The sequence below is a fragment of the Platichthys flesus genome, chromosome 4, assembly GCF_949316205.1.
Source record: "Platichthys flesus chromosome 4, fPlaFle2.1, whole genome shotgun sequence".
NCBI classification, from domain to species: domain Eukaryota; kingdom Metazoa; phylum Chordata; class Actinopteri; order Pleuronectiformes; family Pleuronectidae; genus Platichthys; species Platichthys flesus.
In genome coordinates this window covers 23,060,013-23,080,495 of record NC_084948.1, presented here as the reverse complement: position 1 = coordinate 23,080,495, position 20,483 = coordinate 23,060,013, and the positions used below count along the sequence as shown (strand labels likewise).

The 20,483-nt window shown below is 45.0% G+C and overlaps 1 protein-coding gene across 1 annotated transcript in view; it reads right to left on the bottom strand.

Moving 5' to 3' along the window:
* Nucleotides 1-19,641, bottom strand: part of stard13b (StAR related lipid transfer domain containing 13b) — a 58,055-nt gene extending 38,414 nt beyond the window's left edge. Inside the window, exons 1-5 of the mRNA XM_062385420.1 lie at nt 19,563-19,641; nt 17,034-18,122; nt 10,920-11,051; nt 9,658-9,804; nt 4,263-4,296 (exon numbers count right to left, since the gene is read on the bottom strand). Coding sequence (XP_062241404.1) covers nt 4,263-4,296; nt 9,658-9,804; nt 10,920-11,051; nt 17,034-17,999 — 1,279 coding nt within the window. The 5' untranslated portion in view covers nt 18,000-18,122; nt 19,563-19,641. The remainder of the gene's footprint in view (nt 1-4,262; nt 4,297-9,657; nt 9,805-10,919; nt 11,052-17,033; nt 18,123-19,562) is intronic.
* Between the last annotated feature and the right edge of the window lie 842 nt (nt 19,642-20,483).

Sequence of the window (20,483 nt, the reverse complement as noted above, 5' to 3'; positions counted from 1 at the left end):
GCCCCCGGAGAGACGCAGTGCAGAGAGAGGAGGAGACACTGCAGCTGTCTGAGGTCCCCGCCGGCCCTCAGCACCAGGCAGTGACCCCCAGGGTGAGACTGCATCGAGGCCCGGGGGCTCTGAGAACAGCTGAAGAACATGCAGGAGAGACAAGCCTGCTGTAATGCATTAGTATAGTGGTCGACATTATATAAGACCCACCGGTGCTTCATCTGGTGCCGGACTGGTTTATATAACTGGGAATACTTGCAGGGGCCCCGCAGAGGAGTCAGTTCACTGTGAGATGGATGCTCATATTGGCCCTTGTCAAACTGTGGTGGGAGTCAGAGGCTGGTGAAGGACTGTGGAACCTGTGGTGCCATAACTCCAAAGCCACCAATAACAATTTTCTATGTGTTAAGTCAAAATGTGCAGAAAAATCTTCACATTAGTCTTCACTGTCCATCAAGTACAAAGCAACATATAGAGTCAATAAAGAAAATGATAAATGGTGAAATAGAAGCTATGAAATATACAAAAGGGTTAAATATATAGAAAATATATGTAAAAAACTGGATAGATGCGAGGAATCAAAGCAACAGCTCCTGAGGTCATTCAAGGAAAAGTAGGTGACCACAGTGTTGACACCATTTCACTGAACTCGGATGCCCACACAACATGCTGTTCCAAAACACCTCCGCCGTCACAGCTCATCACCAGACATGTTGCCAAAACAAAAATAGATCAACCTCACCAAACACAAATTTTTCTCATTAGAAGCATTTGCTGCCAAGCGTTTTGAAATGTCTGTTTTGCCCAAACATCCAATATTATATCTCATTTTCACAGTACAGCACAAAGCAGAGTTCCTCTCAGCCTGCAGCTGGATGAGATGAGCCTGGACTCAGGATCAATAACAGCATTGAGGAATCCAGGTGAGATTTAAACCCATGATTGTGAAAGGGGGGGGGGGGGGGGGGACAAATCGATAAAACATCTTCTTTTTCAGCCTTCTTCCCTGGGAGGCATTAACGCCACAGTGCGAGGGGCTTTACGTTTCCTTCCCTGCAAAGAGACAGAAGCCTCATCGGGATTCACAGAGTTCCATCTTTGTTTTTCCTCTAATCAGTGGCAAGAGATTTTCACACTGAAAGTAGATTATGTTTTTTCACAGAGAGGGGATGTGTGTAAATGCAGTAGGCCCGGAGCGGGAAGCCTTGGCCCGACCGTTCAGGGCCAGAGATTATCGTTTCTGCCTCACTTGTGTCATTATCCATCAGACGGCCAGTTAGGAAGCTGATGTTTATCATAACACAGCATGTGAGCCTTTACTTATGCAGGTCAGAAAATAACTGAGCTCTGTTTGTCCTTCTCCTTTGGACTCCACAGATACATTAACAAAATATAATGGCACGCAGAAGAGTGAATACCCCTGCCAAGGCCCAACAGGCAACTTAAATTCAATCAAGTCAAGCTGCAGCAATTTGCACAAGCTCATAGATATCAGTCAAAATTAAGATGAATTATTCTCTGGGAAATGTGGATAAATCCTGAATCCTCTATTTGTCCAGATGTGCCCCCTATTCAGTGAGTCCTTTCTTGTCATATATGTGACACTTTGGTGCAAATGCATTCAGCATAAATCTCATTGAAAATTTTGTTTATCTGCAACTAAACACATGTTTTAGGTCAAACTGATAAATGCAGAATTGCAGCTTTCAGCACTTATAGGAAGGTTGATTGATTGATTGATTGATTGATTGGTTCTGTGATTAATATCAGCAGCAGGGTTTCTGAGGCCGAACATAGCGTCTTCTCACCAGAGGAAGTCATTCATTTCCACATTGCAATTAAAAACACTGTGGGGGAATACATTTCCATTCACATTACGCTGTGTGAGAAGGAATCAGACGCTTTCGGCCAAATACTGAGTCACAACTTCAGAAAATAAACATTTATGATGAAGGTTTATGTTTTTTTCCCAAATCATTTTCTCTGAGAGTATCCACATGTGGTTTTAGGAGCTGTTTTTACTTCTGCTCAACAAAAACATAACAACAAGTGATGAGGGCGAAAAGGTCTCATAATTTTTCCATCACTTAAATAAATGAAAACATGCAAGAGAAGTTTCGAAATCTTTTTTAAATCTCCCAACGCACTTTTTTATGAATGGTGCAGAGGTTATTATCACTGTTGACTTCAGGATAAACAAATCGGTCGTTGTTCCAAAGAATTCAAGGTTGTTAAAGACTCTGTGGAGATGAGAGAAATGTAAAGGAATGAAAGTTCATCAGTTCCCTAGAGCCTGAGCTGCTCCTTAATATACATCCGGTAAATGCTTAATAAAAACTATATAACTTCAGCTTTTTGATATAATAATAATTAAATCAGCCCATCATGGATTACCAGAGGGCAAAGTGAATTTAGAACTGCAAATAAAAAAGCCACATTCCTTAAAAATGTTATTGGAAGCTTGTAAAGTTTTAATGGTTTATGACTATAAGCAATTTCAAGTGGATTAAGTCTTTGAAACTTTTCTGAATGTCAGAGTCAAAGCAGTGCACATTAATAGAGCACAACATAATAGCAAAGGTTTTTTCACCGCTGCTTTGCTAGTTTGGATCTGGACCCAAAGAATGTGCTTTCCTCTCCTGGACAATGTCATTTTAATGAGGTGGACAGTGTGTTATGGTCGATACCCAGAACCATCTGGCCGTCTCGTATCCGTGTCATCAACTCAGGTCTCCTTATAGCTCGGCTGTACCTCATGTGTGTGACTCTCTGCAAAGCTTTGTCCCCGTTCACACAACATCATCCTCCGAGTTATTTGATCACCACATTCCAGCTGAGAGCATATGTTGACTTCATCTGCCTGACGGTTTAATAAAGCGAGACAGCGCCTCTGCCTCCGGTCTGTTTGGTCTCAGCCGGGAGAACCGAGCTGAAAGAGGCAGCAAGCGACCGAACGCCGTGAAACTCACACGGTGGAAAAAAATATCATGACAAATGAATTTGAAGAGAATCTCAGCGGCGTGTTGACAAAGCGCGTTGACGTGATTCACGGTGTTCTCGCACTCGGGTTTCCTCCGAGTTACAGTCTGGATTGACCCGGGCGATCGCTCACTGAGCACATCTCCTGCTCGCCAGCGGACCACACGCTCGTTTACTGCGGCACAAAAGTGACATGGAATCTGTCCAGGGCCATAATGTCCACTTGTGCGGTGCCGTCATCCACAACAGAGGTCATGTGAGAGTGCAACCTGAGCTCGAAATGGCATCTACCCAAATCCCACAGCTGCCCCCCGAGGGCCACATCCCACCAGGCCAAATATTTCCCCCCTCAGCGAAACAGAAACAATGATGTGGCACGCTGCCTAATTTTAACTGCATACCGCCAAGTGACCATTATACTTATAGAGACGCCTTTAAAACAAGAGACATTCTCGGGACACCGGCTGGGAGGCGGCTCACGGACACCTGCTGCCGTCACTCGCGTTAATACTGACTGAGGCCCGAGCGAGGCCCCCCCCGTGCACGACAGGACAAAGCGCGGGATCAACTCACAGGGTGATTTTTCACAATGTGCCAGACGGCTTCAGACTGACTCCAGTTACAGTACACCAGCGACTGTAATGTAGGCTGAGACTGAGCAGAGTTCCTCAAAGACCAGGTTGTTAAACTGATCCAGGTATAAGGTTCTGTCAGAAAACACAGAGAGACCCAGACTCAGGCGTGTAAAAGAAAGATCCACGAGGCGGCCGTGTCCAATTCTACACGTTACAATGAAGGTTCCATTTCTCACAACAGTTCTAATTTCCATTTTTAATGCCCCTCAAACAGAAAATGTTAAACCTGTGTCTTAGTCAGAATCAACAGAAATGAGAAAGTAGCATGTGCATCAATGCAAATTCAAGGGAAGGTAAATATGTATATGTATTTAAACTGTATAGTATAAGTATAAACAGTATAAGTATAAATATGCAGACAAAAACTGGGGATGTTTAAAAAGCTCTTCTCCAGCAGGGAGTTCTCTCATTTCCTTTTACTCAGCAACTTGTTTAAACCATTTCTAAGGTCAGTGGGTGCGGAGAGGAAAATAAAAGTGCTGGACAGATAAAAAAGGACACAGAGACACATATCTGAAACTCTCCCCTCAACCTGATCACACGTTAATGGAGGAGAAACATCTATATGCAGATGAAGTGTCAAGGGCAGAGAACTCAGAAAACCAAAATGAAAGCACTAACCACACTACAATTAAACATATATGAATAATTTCTTACCTGCACCTGCTGCATCGGTCATCTTATTGAACATCTACAAGACAAAAAGAAAACAACACTAAATCAGGGACAGAGTATCGGGGGTGTGAGTTTTGATGATAAGAAGGAAACCTAAGAAAAGCATTGCACATGATTTGGCTGAGAGACACACAACCAGTTCCCTGCCTTCGGGAACAGAGGATGTCTCCCTGCATTCTTCACTGGTGAAATCACTGCTGTTTTGACCGAGCCAAAAGAGAAACTAACTGGAGCAATAATTCTACCTCGTTAACACTGAGGTTGATGTTCGGATTGTCAGCTTGTTATTCCCATCGATTGTGGTTATCCCCCACAATCTGCTGTCGCTGCCTTAATCCCATTCTACAGGGACGTGTAAACTCAATTTCACAAACGTTTGCTATTAACCTGGAATACAGTTGTAGTTTAGGAAGGGTCATGTATCTTGACCCACTTCAAAACCCACTTAAACACATCCTTGATTTTGCAGATGATTTATTAACGATCCTGCAGAGGGTGCAGGAGTGAAAGTCGAATTCCAAAAACTGGCCGGGTCGAGATTCCTTCCCCTCTCTTGCCAGGCTCTCTCCTCCATTTCCCTCCGCTGTGCCCCACCGGTCTGATTTACGCCCTTGTTTACTTTCCCCCGTTTCCATATTTTTTTCCCCTGGCAGAGACACAACCGCTGCATAAACCCGCCTGCCCCTGATACCGCTGACCCTCTGTCCTGACAGTCAACTGGCAACAGGCCCACGTGCCGCCGGTTCAAACTTCCATCAACATATCTAAAAAAAAAGGTTTTCTCTCGTCTCAGCACAATCAGTTACTTGTGTTTCGTGTGTTTCACAGTGGTGTCATGGCAGCGGGGTAAAGAATCACACGCCTGGACGAGCGACCTGTAGCGACGCCGATTGGCCGGATCCAGAGGGACAGGTGCTTTTGTTTGGACGCCATCCGTCTTTGTTACACGGCTCGCTGACACTTTGAGGCCACACGGCAAATGAGGTGCGAGGGGCACCGGCCCGTTTCTCATTCAGGCAGAGGGAGACGCTGCCAAGAGCTTTTCTGGCAGGTCTTTGAAAAACCTTAAAGTGTCCATGTGACTCCGGAGTCAAGGGCTCGAACACATCGGCCGAACCCGACTCTGACTCAACAGAGAAATAAGCAGGTCATAAACATTGACTCATGCCCTCGTGCATGTATTCTTACCTCTGTTTAAAAATGGAGCAGGTCAGCGGGGCCCTGAGGAAGCCAGGAGCTGCTGCCATTGATGTATCCCTCGTAATGGACTGTGAGATTTGGCACAGTCGGGCAGAATTTCATCACATATCTAAAACACTTCTGTGACCGAGGTTCAAAGGCTGCGTTTGATGTACAGAAACACTGCGGATTGTTGTGCCTGTGCTTTAACCATCACGTGCCAGGTGTCTTTAAAAGGGAGGGAGACGGGGGGGGTTGTCTTCTGGAAATGCGATGGACCTGATAAGTTAAGTCTCGGAAGACGAGCGTTTCAGAAATAAAAGTTTGGGGAAAACGTGCACTCCAAAAAACCAGATGCTGGGCCCCGGAGGAGATGTGTGGATCTGACAAGACTTCAAAGTCCAGAGCACATCACTCTCTCTCTCTCTCTCTCTCTCTCTCTCTCTCTCGCCTGCTTTCTTTTCCTTCATCTCTCCTTCATGCCAGTCAGGAGAAAGTACTTCGATAGTGATTCGCACCCTCTGTTAACCAGTTCAGTCCGATTGCTTGTCAGGTGGTGGACACACCTCGAAGGCTGCAGGTCAGGAAAAGTGACATGAGGAGCGGCACGTGGGACTGGTGTTTGCATGGAGTGACAGGTCTGTGTGTGTTTATGTGAGGGAATGTGTGTGTTTGTGTGTGTGTGACTGATAGCGGCACTAATGACACCCTGCTTAAGAGACAACAGGGCAGCGACAGGTCCGGTCAGTCCGAGGGGACGGAGCAGGGCGTCCTCTGTCAACACTGATTAAAAGAAGGAGTCCCTCAACAGGAATACATCTCAATTGACCAAATGAAGAGCGAGGTCGAGATGCAGTCACTGATATGAGATCAGGATTTCATGGTTCTTGTTTTGTCAACGTTTAATTTAGAACGATCCTGCAATTACTGCAGATCCTGTTTTAGGATTGATTTTAAAATTCTTTTAATTACTTTAAAATCCAGACATGATCTGTCCCCTCCCTTTTATCAAACTTTCTTTATCTCCCTCCGAGCCAGGACGCAGCCTGAGATCCTCTGGTGAAGCGCTGGTAGCCATTTCAAAATCAAGGCTGGAAACCAAATGGAGACAGATCCTTTGCCTTGAGGGCCCCTTCACTTTGGAACAATCTATCAGAATCTCTTACAGGTTTTATCTCTCTTCTTAAGACATTTCTCTGTAAAAACTTGTATTGAAAAGTGCCATACAAATAAAGTTATTATCATTATCCTCACATTTGAGAAGTTGTGAATGTATTCAACTACTCAATGGATTTAGGATATCCGCATCACAAGAGTCAGACAAATAACTTTTCTGTTATAATTAAAGGTTAAAACTTGGAGATTCCTTATAATACTTTTTTGGGACTACACTGTAGTAGAAGCCCCGTCATGCAGTCTGTTGACAGGAGGTGCAGACCACCTCGTTTTATTCACTGTGTACGTTGTGATATAAGGAGCAGACAAGACAGAAATCACATTCCAGTCAAGATTAGCTCTGCCTGCATGATGTGCAGCAGATTGACGCAGATATGAGGAACATTCCAGTTGTTGGGGGGGGGGGGGGTTCTTCACATTGTACAGAGGCAGCAGGGATTCAGGCAGGTGCCAAAAAAACGTCCACCAGATACTCCCATAAAACATCTCTGGTCCGGGCTGTAAACTGCCTGTTCAAGCTGGGAGCACTGGCTCGCACACTGGTCCGGTTTATTCTTAGTCTCCGAGGCAGCGATTCAATCTGCATCGCATTCTCGCTCACCTGCTGTCAGAGGAGCTCTTATGTAAGAGGGCCCGGGGGGGGGGCTCCTCTCTGAATGTGCAGAGCTGCTCACATGTCGATTCATCGGATTTCTGTCACGTCTCAACCCGGCGTACAGATGTAAAGGATCAGTCCGACGTGTTGGGTGAGATTATATTTTGTGGACGGAACCAGGCTAGCTGTTTCCCCCTGTTTCCAGGCATTACGCTAAGCTAAGCTAACTTGTTGCTTGAGATTTTTCCAGGCGGATATAAGTGTTATTTCAATCTTCAGATATCGGGGGAATCTTTCTCTCCCAAAAAATGAAAAATTACAAAAACCTGTTACACGTAAGATTTTATTTTCTATCTTAGCCCGGGCCAGAAGAAGTTTAATCTACACTCATTGTTTGTGTGTTAGCACTATAACACAAAATCTAAAGAACGGATTTTCCTTAAATTTGGTGGAGGGATGTGAAATGGGTCAAGAAAGAACCCATTCAAATTTGGTGCAGATTGGTAATTTCCAAGAGAATAATTATGGATCTTAATGAATAATCGGTCACATTTAGTGGACTGATATTTAGTGGAGTGGGTGCATTTATAATAATGCATCTCATGAATTGAAATATGGTGAACAAAGGGGACACAAATCCACAGTAGCAGTGTGGTGCACATGAAATTCATTATTTTGCAGCCTGATAAAAACATCCTATAAATCATGTAATCATCAAACAGCCCTGAACTTGTCACCACTTCGTATAGAATGTGATCTCATTACACTCAATGTTCCACTGCAGCCAAAATACTCTCGTCTTTAGCATATGTGAACATTCCCAGCTGTCCCTGAGCCAAGTTTTAACCTGCGCCGCTGTCACTTTCAAGAGATAGTTATGGCTTCCACAGAGGAGACAGGTGGCGTCTGCTCCGAGAGCCGAAACTTCATTTCACCTAAAGTATCAGAGCCTGCAGACCAAATAATCTCCCTTCTGACTCTCCAATCTAATTATGCTCAAACCCCTCTCACCCCAATCTTTCCAGTAGCCCTCAGTGTGGTTCCAGTATCCTGCAGTCCACAGAATACGCTCCATGCTGTGGCTTCATGGAGGTAGCTGAACAAAAACAGAACTATAACGTAACGTAGAACCAACATCACAGTGTAACACGATGCCCAGGTTTCATTGAATTATATCTGAAAATATTTGTGATTGCAGCTTTTCCTCTTATGAGCAGGTTGTTTGCCGCCGAGCCGCAGCCGGAGCACAAAGCACAAGCTGAAAGGCTTTGAATCCGAACCCTGCCCGGCATTCTGCAAATCTCCCAGTTGTCTGTTTCTCTTAGGGCGGCTGAATGGTGACATTTATATACTTGGTCCAGCAGAAGTGGGCGCTGCTTGTTTAAGAATGCCTAAGCCGCCTCATTCCCAACGCAAACCTCAAATATTTACAGATGTAGATGGAAGAAGAGGAGCCGCAGCGGAGAGAGAGAGCATCAGAATTTCAACTGGTGATTAATTTGTTTTAAAACGTGACCTAATCTGCTACGTGTTGTTTTTCTTCCTCTTCTTCTTTCAACACAGTGATAGTGAGGATTAAATAAGGGATTGTGAAATTTAAGATTCACAGAGTGTGACTTTATTCATGAAGGAAACTGATAAGAAGGCTTGTGTAAGAGGATAAATCTCTTTCACAGATGAAGTCATTCTGTTTTTCTTTTATAAATCCATCGTTTATCGAAAGAAAAACCTCGACTAGAACTGAAATGACGCAACATTGCTTTCCTCATCAACACCGCTGTGGAGCCCTTCAACGAGGCCCTTAACCCCGGAGCTGCTCTGGGACCAGTGGATCAGACGGAGGTGAAAACTGAGCAGCTCCCAGTCAGCTCGTTGAAACTGCCTCGAATAAATCAATCATAAAAAGACGAGTAAAAAGACCTAGAACATTTAAATTGGATCAAGAACACGATGAGCATCTTTCCGAGAAGTTAAATTACAATAAGATGTCTCGTTAAATAAATCAAATGAGTCACACAGGCTGTGTTGTTCAAAAAATAAATACTAGTCTGACAAGTCTGATAGAATTGAATTCATTTCAGATGAATCTAATTTACAGATGTGTATAGAACAATCATAGGATGGACACATCATGAACCTTTCCCAGCAAAAGCAAGAACTTTGAATAAGCAGAGAGACACAGAGGAAATAAACAGATCATGGCACTAACCCCAAAAAATACTAGAGCCAGATTTGAGCTGAAACACAGAAAAATGTGAAACCAGTTGTGCAGTCGAAGGAATTTAGCAGATCACAGGCTTAAAGATGAGGACCGGACCATATGACTGTATGAAGCAAGCACTGTGATACATGTGTGACTGTACCTGTGTGATTTCTGAGAATGTGTTTGACGCCTGCAGGCAGCTCGTGATTGATCGAGGGACCTACCGTCTTCTTGCTCCTTGCTCTGGTTCCCACTGAGGCGCTGCGAGGAGCAGAAGGTCCGGCTCGGCTCGGACATTCCCCTGTGCCGTCTCTTTGGAGAACCAGGTCGTTCGTGGCTCGGTGGAGAGTGGACTTTGAAACGGCACCGCACTGCAACAACATCACATCAAGAAATCAAGACCGGGTCTGTCTCCGAGTGGTCTGAGCGGACTGGGACAGGATGGTCTCAACGGTGGCCAGGGGAAAAGAAAACAAGAGGCTGAGGTCAACGGCTGGGGAAGTGAAATCTCCAGTCTCGATTCAGCTCGACAGAGGCGCACAAAGGAGCCTGTATGTGGGGATCCTCTTTGGAGAGGACAGAGATTATGACCTTGTCAAATATCCCCAGTAAAGATGTCTTGTCTTGCCCAGTCGCCTGTCATTAGTTAAAGCAAGTAATGGTGAATGCCTGGGATGGTTATGCAGATGCCTGGGAGGCATGTGAGCCTCTGTCATCCATTCCTAATGGACCAAATCATACAAACTCCCTTCCAGCACAACGGCTCCTCTGTGCCGCGCGTACATGTTTAACGGCAAAGAGCACTTTTGTTCCGAACGCTAACTCTGGAGGGATACTTCATGTAACACGCCACCATGAGAAGAGCCCTGTTTTAGTTTCATGGTCCCGGTCACAGCCTCAGAAGCACAACAGCTGTCTGTTCCTGCCGCACCATTTCCACCAGTATACAGCTCTGTGGACTCCAGTATCACGTCTGAGAGCTGCAGATCGACATCATAAAAACAGCTCAGTGAGACACTGTAAGATGTCCTGACAAAGCCCACAGTGTCACACACACACACACACACACACACACACACTGTACCCACATACCTCACAAGTCCCAGTCATGGGAGAAACTCACATGAGATCCACACAATTCCTTCCACGCTGGGTTTATGCATTAACACTTCTTCATTTGACTGTTTAAATCTAAACCTAACGTGCAACACTCTTTTTTCAAAGAATGTCCAGGACATAAAATTCAGCTGAACACCTGTTGCTTACAGGTCCACATAATCCAAAGGGATTTTCTCTGAACAGAGCAAAATAAATTGATTCAGTGAACTTTAAAAAGCATGACCAAGTATGCAGCGTACGCTTCACAGGAATGTGTAGAGCACAGAGACCGTGACAGTAAACGCACCACCTGAACCTCGGCAGTCCACACGCTGCTTTATACAAGGATGTGCCGGTGGCTGCCCGGGCTAAGAGAACACACGCTCACCTGTTTCTTGCGGGCGGTGCAGGGCGTGTTGGAGGGAGACGAGCTGGCACTAAGGGCCTCCTCTATGTCCAGGTTGAGCTGGTCCAGTTTCCTCATCAGCTGGCTCATTGATTCTGACCAGGGAGACTTGACCTGTGGGTAATCAGGGGAAGAGGAGACAAGCTGCCCTGTTATAAGAGAACTGACTGAGCGGATTTCTCCCAGTTGTCAGTGTTTGTTGTGAATTCAAGCTCAAATATTCAGTTTGCATTTTCTTAACACTTTTATCACACAACTACCAGTATTTATTTTTGTATTTTTATTGTATTTTAACCAGCTTTTGATTGTTTTACCTCAAAAAGATGTTTGCACCATTGAAAGTGGCTGCAAACAAGTCACAGCTATAATAAAAGATAAAGCGTTGCCTTATTAAATCCCATCCAGTACATGAATAGATAACTCACTATGTCATGCACACACGCACAGTGCTACACACGGGAGTGTTCAGTTATTAGTTTGAGGTTATGTCAAGTTGAGCTGTTGACGCTTCATTTAAATGACTTGGCATCTGAATTACATGCTTCAGCTCCTCATCGTTAAAGTAAACTGTTCTTTTTTATTTCAAACATGCAGTAAAACCAATGGGGAGTGTAATCAGGTTCATTAGTTTGTCCAGTAATCAGCTGCCGTCTTTGTCAGACTTATTGGACACACGAGAGCTTTTAGGAAAGATGAGAGCATCTGTGGATTCACCGCTCTGCCCTCAACTCGAACCAGAGCGACACGCAAACCCCAGAAAAGGTATCTTGTAAAATTGCAGATGCTACAGTGCCGCTGCCACACATGGAAATGTGATCTCCTCAGACGCTTCTCGGGGTGAGAGAGCACAAGAGGAGGGGTCCAGACATGTGCAACATGCAGAGCATGATGGAATTCCCTGCACCGGGGCTTTCACTGCTCCCCCGAGACACAGTGCATATAAATAGGCCATCTTCACACAGACATGAGCTGTGTCTGTGGATCTGGAGGTCCAGCGCCATAAATCAGCAGGATACACCTCAGTCACCAAGGCATAAATTAACATAGTTGTTCTGCAATCCGAGCAGAGGAGATGCATCAGTGCGTGTGTGTGTGTGTGTGTGTGTGTGTGTGTGTGTGTGTGCGCGTGTGTGTGTGTGTGTCTTGCCTAAAGGCCTGGAAAGGGTCACATGCTACAAACACCTCAATAACATCATCGTAGCCTCGGTTAAAGAATCCCAGCATGAAATCCCAGAAATATCAAGTAGTGACTTTTCTGTAGAAATTCTCTTGTAGATCAGGTTAAACAACATCATGTGTTTCCAAGGAAGCTCCTCCTGGAATATGACTGCTACAGGAAGTCACTAACTAAGATCAACAGAGAAATTTGGCCCAGGAGTTTGACTTTTTTCCGATCATCCTCGTCCTCCAAGAGCAAAATTCGAGTTCACCAATCACAGGATGTGACCTGGAGACAATATTGACGGCATTTCTGATTCTCTTCCTTCCCCCAAGCGGTAAATTGTGTCAATACTCAAGTGAAGCATGACGTTATAGGAGCTGTCATCATGACTGATTTTACCACTTACTGTATCCGAGCGAGACTGTATTCGAAATGAAATGGAAAACCCCTAACCACTCATTGTGGCTTCTCCTTGATCGTCCCTCTGAAAACCATCAAAGCTTCATTTCTTAGTTAATATATTTGATTTATTTGACAGATTCCAGAGATTCCACCATGTGATAACCCCAACATATCAGATACGTCTGTGTGTTTCCACAGTCAGGGGTCTTTTAATGTTGATTGTCTCAGACTCAATTTAAAACTGACCAGATCACAGACAGTGAAAACCCCCCCAGGCGACGCATCACCAGCCAGAGCCAAGACAAACGCTCCAAATCAGCAGGATATCCGAAACTAACATTAATTAAATTCCTGGAAATTAAGAAAGGGGGTCCTGATTACTGCCAGTCACTACTGAATCATTTCCGTTTATTACATCAAGCTCAATCATTTCATCTACGACACCCCCACAAAGTCTTGGACCAGGCGTGGTTCCAGAGAGACGGGCTTTGATAAACTAGGTCAGTAGTTTCATCGATTCACTGCGGTTCGACAAAAGATAAAAGATATGATAAAAAGATAAAGAGGAATAGAAATCTTTGGTTTGGTTCCATATGCCTCTGTAAATGATCCCTGACATGACACTGTGGCCCATGCCTTTCTACATTTGCAAATACTAACATCTTCCCACGAGCTGCAAATCATTCTCCACGAGGCAGACCATTTCAATTACATCAGAAAAGATGCCACTGACAAACTAATCATATGATATTTTTTATGTTCTATTCACTCTCGCTAAATTATGAAGAATTAAGGGTCTAGACACCAGACGCTCCCTCCACTCAGCTGACCCTGGGTGGTCAGCTGACTGGCACTGGGAGAAAGTGGCTTTTTCCCTCTCAATCCCTGAGGAATGACCTAAATCTGGACAATCCCCTGCTGACCCCTGAAGCCTGAGGGGTCACTCCGGGTCACAGGGAGAGTAAAAAGTTTGACAGTAAGTTTCCACAGCTCAATCTCCTGTGTCTGCCAAACATATATATTAAGAGACCTAATGGTGAAGTCCACACGTGAGGAAGACATCACCGACCAGATGCTGGTGAACCTGCTGCAGCTTCTCCTTTAACAGGTGACGCAAGGATGAGGTAGATGAACCTTAACATGATACTAGACAACCAGATAGAGATTTGGACTGGGAAACGGCCACATGTACATGTGAATCATAAATACTTGATGATGCCTTTCAGTTTGAACAAACCTCGTATTTATTAACCTGAGGGAACCACGTCCCTGATGATTAACGAACCCGAGCAAATTGGAATTAAAACTTTGTCCGTCCGCTTGATCCAGTGTCACACAAATCCTCATGTCGGCTCCTCATTGGCTGAAAGTCGAGAGTGAGACTGACTGAGCTGTTGTGAAATGAGTAAAGGAGCGATATGATTTCAGTTAAAGAGCTGGAGTAAGTCTCTCCGACAACAATTAATAATACTGCAGAGAAACAGGTTGACTCTGAACTTCAGTCGATGCATGTTCACTTGTGAAAGTAGGATTTTAACTTTTCGAATCCAGACCAAAAAGCTGATGTGCGTTGATCTCTTAATGTTTGTGCAAAAGAATCTTGATATTTTAAGTCCAACAACCGAAAATATATAAGAAAGAGGAAATAAAAGACTAATTAACCATGGGAGTCAGAAACAGATGCTCGGGCCAATTCTGGAACACATTCACACCGTCTCTTTTCAGTGACATCCCCACAAGGTGCAGCTCAGGAATGCAGCCACTTCCACACAGAATGAGACAAATTCCACAGAAGGCTTGACGCTCAAGTGAGACACTACCCCTGATTCATCCCTCTGTGCCTTTTCCCTCTCGATCCCGGGGCCCGGCAATTGTGCAGCAAAAGCCCTCCACACCATGGCAACTGGGCTTGGTATGAGTCAGTCCTTTAGATAAATGCATTAATGTTATCTTCTCCAACAAAAATGTGAGCCGGCTATAACTTTATCAGCGCAAATTGGCCACATTGAAAAAGCCCAACACTGCGGCTTTGACATGGAAATGAGGAGTTAAGTGTGTGAGCTCTGGGCTCGGTGCCTGGTCTGCGCCACCCACAGAGAGTGCCAGAGATCACCATGGAGGTTTACAAATGTAGCAGCCGGTCATGCGAAAGGGCAACGGCTACCTGGCTACTCGAGAGGAATAAATTACAGTCCTAATGTCCTGCAATGCGAGGACACGCAGAGTGAGCTCAGTCATAACTGCAGAAGAGGAGAGACGGATGAAGACATGTGTTTTTAAAAGGGGACATTTAGTCACTCGACTTTAATCACTCAGCTCAATGGTGCAGGCAGGGCCGGGAGTCCTGAGTGTGAACAGCGTGCATACAGTGCCCTCATATGGTTAATGTTCACAACTGCATCCAGGGCCGAGCGCAGGAATCCTCTGTGTGAGGCTCTGCTTTTAAAACTAGACTGAATCTTCAGCTTTGAGAATCTGCCCTCACATATTTTTTATTCTTCTTCAGAGAGACCACATCTCTAAACCGACAATCATTCAGTCACTAACTAGATAAACTGAAGATGATAAAAGCTAAGCACCAAGTAAAGCACCTTGTTATTGGTATTAAAAGGTGCAATACAAATAGAGTTTTATTATTATTATAATTATAACTATTATTAAAGAAGATTTATTGTCATTGCAAAACATGAGGTGCATAAAATTAAACTAAGTACTGAGGTTCTGATAAGCAGCAATGAAATAGAAACACTAGATTGTAAAAACTAAGCAGAAACAGCAAATAAATACAATGAAATAAAAACCACAAACAAAAGAATCTCAAACTAAACAAGGATACAAACACTGTAAATTAAAAAGGTGCAAATGAGTATTGATGCATTTTTGGCTCTTATTTGGCTTCTCTCCAAATTTCTGGACAGTGACATTTTTGGGGATTCTTTAGTTTTTCTGGTTGTATATTGTATCTAGCATGTGAATATTTACATTATATAAATGTGATTTAAACCTGACATGTGCATTCAGTGTAAAAAAAAAAAAAGCAAAGGCAAGCAATGCTGAAGAAAACAGCTTGTTTTTCCCATTTAAACCAATGGACTCCTGTTCTTTCCAGTCCGCTGGCTGAAAGGTAAGACTCTCTCAGAGTGATGTCCACCGTGTGATAACAGAGCGCGGCTGATGTGTGACACCATGAGAAGCAGCGACCTGCTGTCTTTTGATAATATTTACAACAGGCTCCCCGGATTCCCTGCATTCCTCCACCCTTCCCCAGAACAACCCATTCAGAGCAGAGTGTCATCCTGCACATAAAGCCGGCATCACCTCCACATCGCAGCCGACACACACACACAGACACACACACACACACACACACACACACACACACACACACACACACACACACACACACACACACACACACACACACACACACACACACACACACACACACACACAGTCTAATCTCCACCGACACTTCGCTCAGCCCTGTTGACACCACTGTTTAGACAAGCATGTGCAACAGGATATCTTCCCTGCAGCTGTAACGGAAAACAAGTCTGAATGGATTTGAACAGATGTATAAACGTGAAAACTCAGAAAATGGGCAATAAATAAAGCAGATGAGAGAGGTGAGAGGATGGTTACCACCAAGGTCAGGGGGGAGGTGGAGTGGAAAGGAGACTTAAATGTGCCTGGACTTGTCGAGGAGCCGGGCAATGGCCTCTGTCAAAACACCGCTGCCTGCCGAGGGAGTGAAGAGAAACAAGGAGCCGTGTGCATTCCTGCTGGATCTGTGCTTCACCAGAACAAATGTGACTCCTACACACTTCTACCAGCTACGTGTTATCTCACTGTGGGATGGTGTCAGCTGCAGGAAGCTGAAGGATATGCACCCATGAGATTCTGTCTTGTTCTTCTATTGTTCCTTGTACTCCAGATCAATGAGCAAAGAAGTCTGTGTAAATAAAGTCAATTTATTTTTACTCCAAATCCGATTCATGTGATCTATTGGATTTATGTTAATATACATGATATATTAAGGTGATATGATGTGTGTCAAGCCTTTGACTGATTTATTTGATTGATTTAAATGTTTGGTTAATTTATTCCTTTAATGTCTTTGCACCCTGAATTCTTCCCTTCTTCAATTCTATTTTTAAAAAAAAAACATTTTTACTTCAAATACGATTCACATGTTTTTTGCACATGTGGTAAATTTGTGGTAATGTACGCAAGTGGTTCTCTGACGTGATGGAAACAAAAGCTTCTGAGACATTTCACATTTCACCAGATGTGAAAAGATTAATCCCTCGTGTTGATAGGGACCAAATGCATGTGTAATGTTTCACATGTGATTTATTGAGGCTTTATGATATACGTTATTAAAATGTTGGTATTTTTCTAATGATATAAATCTTTGTTTTTTGTGTTCCTCCTTCGGGCCTTCAAATGTCTTGTTTAATTTCTTTTTAGGAAACAAGTTATTAGACAAGCTTCTTTATTGTTGTGGTGGTTTTAGATGAACAGTGACATACCTCCTTACTGCTGGTTTCCTCCTCTGCTTCATGTCCGTTGCTTCTGTGGTCGGCTTCTGCTCGTCCGCCCACGGCTCCTCTCCTCTTCTGTTTGGCTTTGCCATCTCTCCTGTGTCTGTAACCGACATGGAGCTCTCTGCTCTGAGGCAGCTCTGGGAACACGTCATCGTCGTCGTCATCGTCACCATCGTCATGACCGTGTTCCTCCTCATCCTCCTCATCCTCCTCATCCTCCTCTGGTGAAGACGCTCCATCATCAGAGCTCTCGCTGGCGAAAGCGTGGGTTTCGGTGGCAGCTGCGCAAGCGTTGTTGGAAAAGGTGATGGAGCTGAGTTTGTGCTTTACAATGCGCGGGAGATCCAGGAACCTCCGGCCTGAATCGTGGACGGGTGCGGGGACAACAAGGGGAGCAGTGGAGTCTGGGCTGAGGATGGAGCACGTGGCCCCCGGAGGTCGACTCACGTGGCCATTTGAGATTGGCTCTAAATTCCTGATTTCAGTTTTTATGCATTCACAGTTCGAGTCCGCCGTCTGACCAGTCTGATGAGGAACCGCCTGGTCCGACTGGCGTTCTGTGACAGGTACAGGAAGTGGAGAGTCATAGCAGCAGTCTTCATTTGAGCTAGGTGAGGTGGACCCAGTACCTGCTTCATGAACCTGATCTGAGGCCAGCGGACTGGGGTCCAGAAGAGCGCCTACAGGAATCACTTGCTGAGGCTGCTGGGAGCTCACAGCCTCGAGAAATTCAACATTGTTATGGCTGACAAAGGCGAAACTCTTCTTCAGCTTGGTTCCGTCTGGAGCCGACACCAACAGCGAGTGGGTTTGTGGTCCAGGGGGACAATCGTCCCCTCCGTGGTCCGGTGAGCCGTTATCTAAGCACGACTCTTGTGCTGAAAAAGCGTGTGATCCTAAAACTGTCCGAAACGGACTTCCCTCCAAATTCACCACAGGTGGGATTTCCATTTTTGTTTGATTCTACAGTTTCTCATAATTCAAAACATAAATCCACAGGTATTTGTGCGTGGTGTACTGGACGGCCATTTTTTTTAAATCCAAGATGCTCAGTCAAACCACGCAGCAGATGACCTGAAACAAACAAGAGAGGGGAAATATGTGAATGGAATGAAATGAAACAGAGGTGAAGATCATTCCCACAGACCAACAGCAAAAGCAGAACAACAAAGATTATACATACTCCTCCTGTTGATCCCATGTGTGTTAGTATGTGACCACGGCTTTAACCTAAAACTTCTAGATCCGGCTCGGAGCAGCTCTCTGTTTGCCATCCAGCTGTGAGTTTGCTGCGAGAATCAACATCTGGATCAGGCCGGGCTGTTCAAGTCTGGATCTGTTTCCCACATGATCGTGGTGACATCACAGACGGAGGAATCTGAGCACTCTTCTCCAGGAGGTGATTTACAACACGCTACACCTTTCAGGACACGAGATGTCCCCGCTCGACGGTGGTTAACGTCCCACCCAACCCTTCATTACAGCCCCCCCCCCCCGAAACACACCCTGGACGGGTCTGAGACATCCGAAGTGCCAAAGGATAAACAAACAATAGCAATGCGGCGTTGAGAGATTATCATCGGCGTGTCGTTCTTTTCCCCTCAGGAGACGTTTTCAGATGGGACAACAGTGCAGCTGAACCAGGAAACTTCCAAAATAAGGATTGACCTGCAGGAGACCATCAACATGTTTCCCCTTCACGTTGTTAAAAGCAAAACTCTTAAATGTGCAGATTGAATCTCTGTAGACTGGATCACCTGACAAGAATCTAACATTTTTAGAATACCTTATAAAAAAGGCTTTTGATATTGTTTGTTGCTTTGCACACATGGCTCTCTGCTGTTTCTGTGAGAAAGCTGCACTTGGCAACTCCTTCACCGTGGCCTTGAGACTCTTGACACACACCGACACACAGGAAAAAAATAACACAACTATACGCAAACACAACCTTTCAGCACACGAGCAGATAAAGCAGCTGAGACAAGGACAACATCTAACTCTGAAGACACTTTTTTACAAGTCTGGCACGATGACAGAACAAAGCATTGCATACAGTAAGCTTGTATTTGCAAGTCCATACAGAAGCATTACATAATGAGTAAATTAATGCTGTTTAGAGCCTGTACAACCTACCCTGACACGGTGAGTGTGAAATGAGTGAACAGGAGATTAGGGCTCCTTCCAAGAAACCCCTCTTTTAAGAAAAAAAAAGGCTACGCAAGGAGGGTCTCATTATTCCCAGAAGAATGCAGAGCAGATTTGAATGGAGGGAAGAAGTCACAGTGAAAATGAACTGAGGGAGTTGACTGGCAAGGCAGGACGACAACTTACTTGGAAGGAGTGTGGGTGGGGGGGGGTCCAGGGGGGTGGGCCTCCTGTTCTGGAGAATTTGAACAGAAATGCCCCGAGCGAGTCGTCTCATGCAGGGACACCCGGTGTTGTATCGTCTCAACTCCGGTCCAGAGACATGTAAAGTCTTATTTTTTAAAGGGAAAAGAAAATGAAGAATCTCACCTGCCGAGTGGAGGAGTCGCCCGTGTTGTCCCAACAGTGTCACTGGGACCAGGGCACCAGAGTGACAGAGAGCTGGTTCCTGGAAGAGCCAAGAGGGCTGGACACCCCCCTCGCTGAGCCACACTTATGTCCCCATAGGCCTATTCTGCTAAAAGGCAAGCTTGTCATCACAGCTCACCCCCCCCCCCCACTCCCCACCCAACCCCTGCTCTTGTGTGTTTCCCTGGGGCCTGTAGGAGTGTTCAGCTACCAGTGACTGAACCATTCAGAATATGCGTAAGAGCGAGCAGAATGTGTACTTGTTTGGAGATGGAGAGGGGCGGAGAAATGAGATGGGGGAGTGTGTGTGTGTGTGTGTGAGTTTGTGTGTGTGTGTTTGTGTGTGTGTGTGTGAGTTGCGAGGGGGGGGGGGGGGTGTATCAGTGGCTGGCACTGTAAAAGAACAAGGTAAAATGGGTTTTCTCACAAACAGGCTATGTGAAGAATGGCTGACTTCACCGGGGCTGAGCCGAGCAGGAGCAAGATGAACCGCCGGCCGTGACCCGACGCTTTAAAGCACAGGGCCCAGGAATGCTTTCAAGTTGGGGGGGGGGGGGGAGATGTGAGGTGATTTACGCATATTACACATAGATTGAGATGATCTGCTCGGGAGAGGAGTTTGACGCTGAGCTGAAAACCAAAAAACACTTTCCCTTTGCTTTTTATATGCCACAACTTGGGAGTAAGAAATCTGTATCGCGTGTTTATGTGCGGCTTATGAAATTATAAATCCTGAACTAAGAGGATGTCAGCAAACAAAAATCAGGAAATAGTCATAGGGACACAACTAGTATTCATGCAAAAAGCAAAAATGTGTGTAGGAAGAGCCGGGCACACAACATAGAGAGATTGTGTGTGAAATTGAGTGAAAGTGAGGGATGA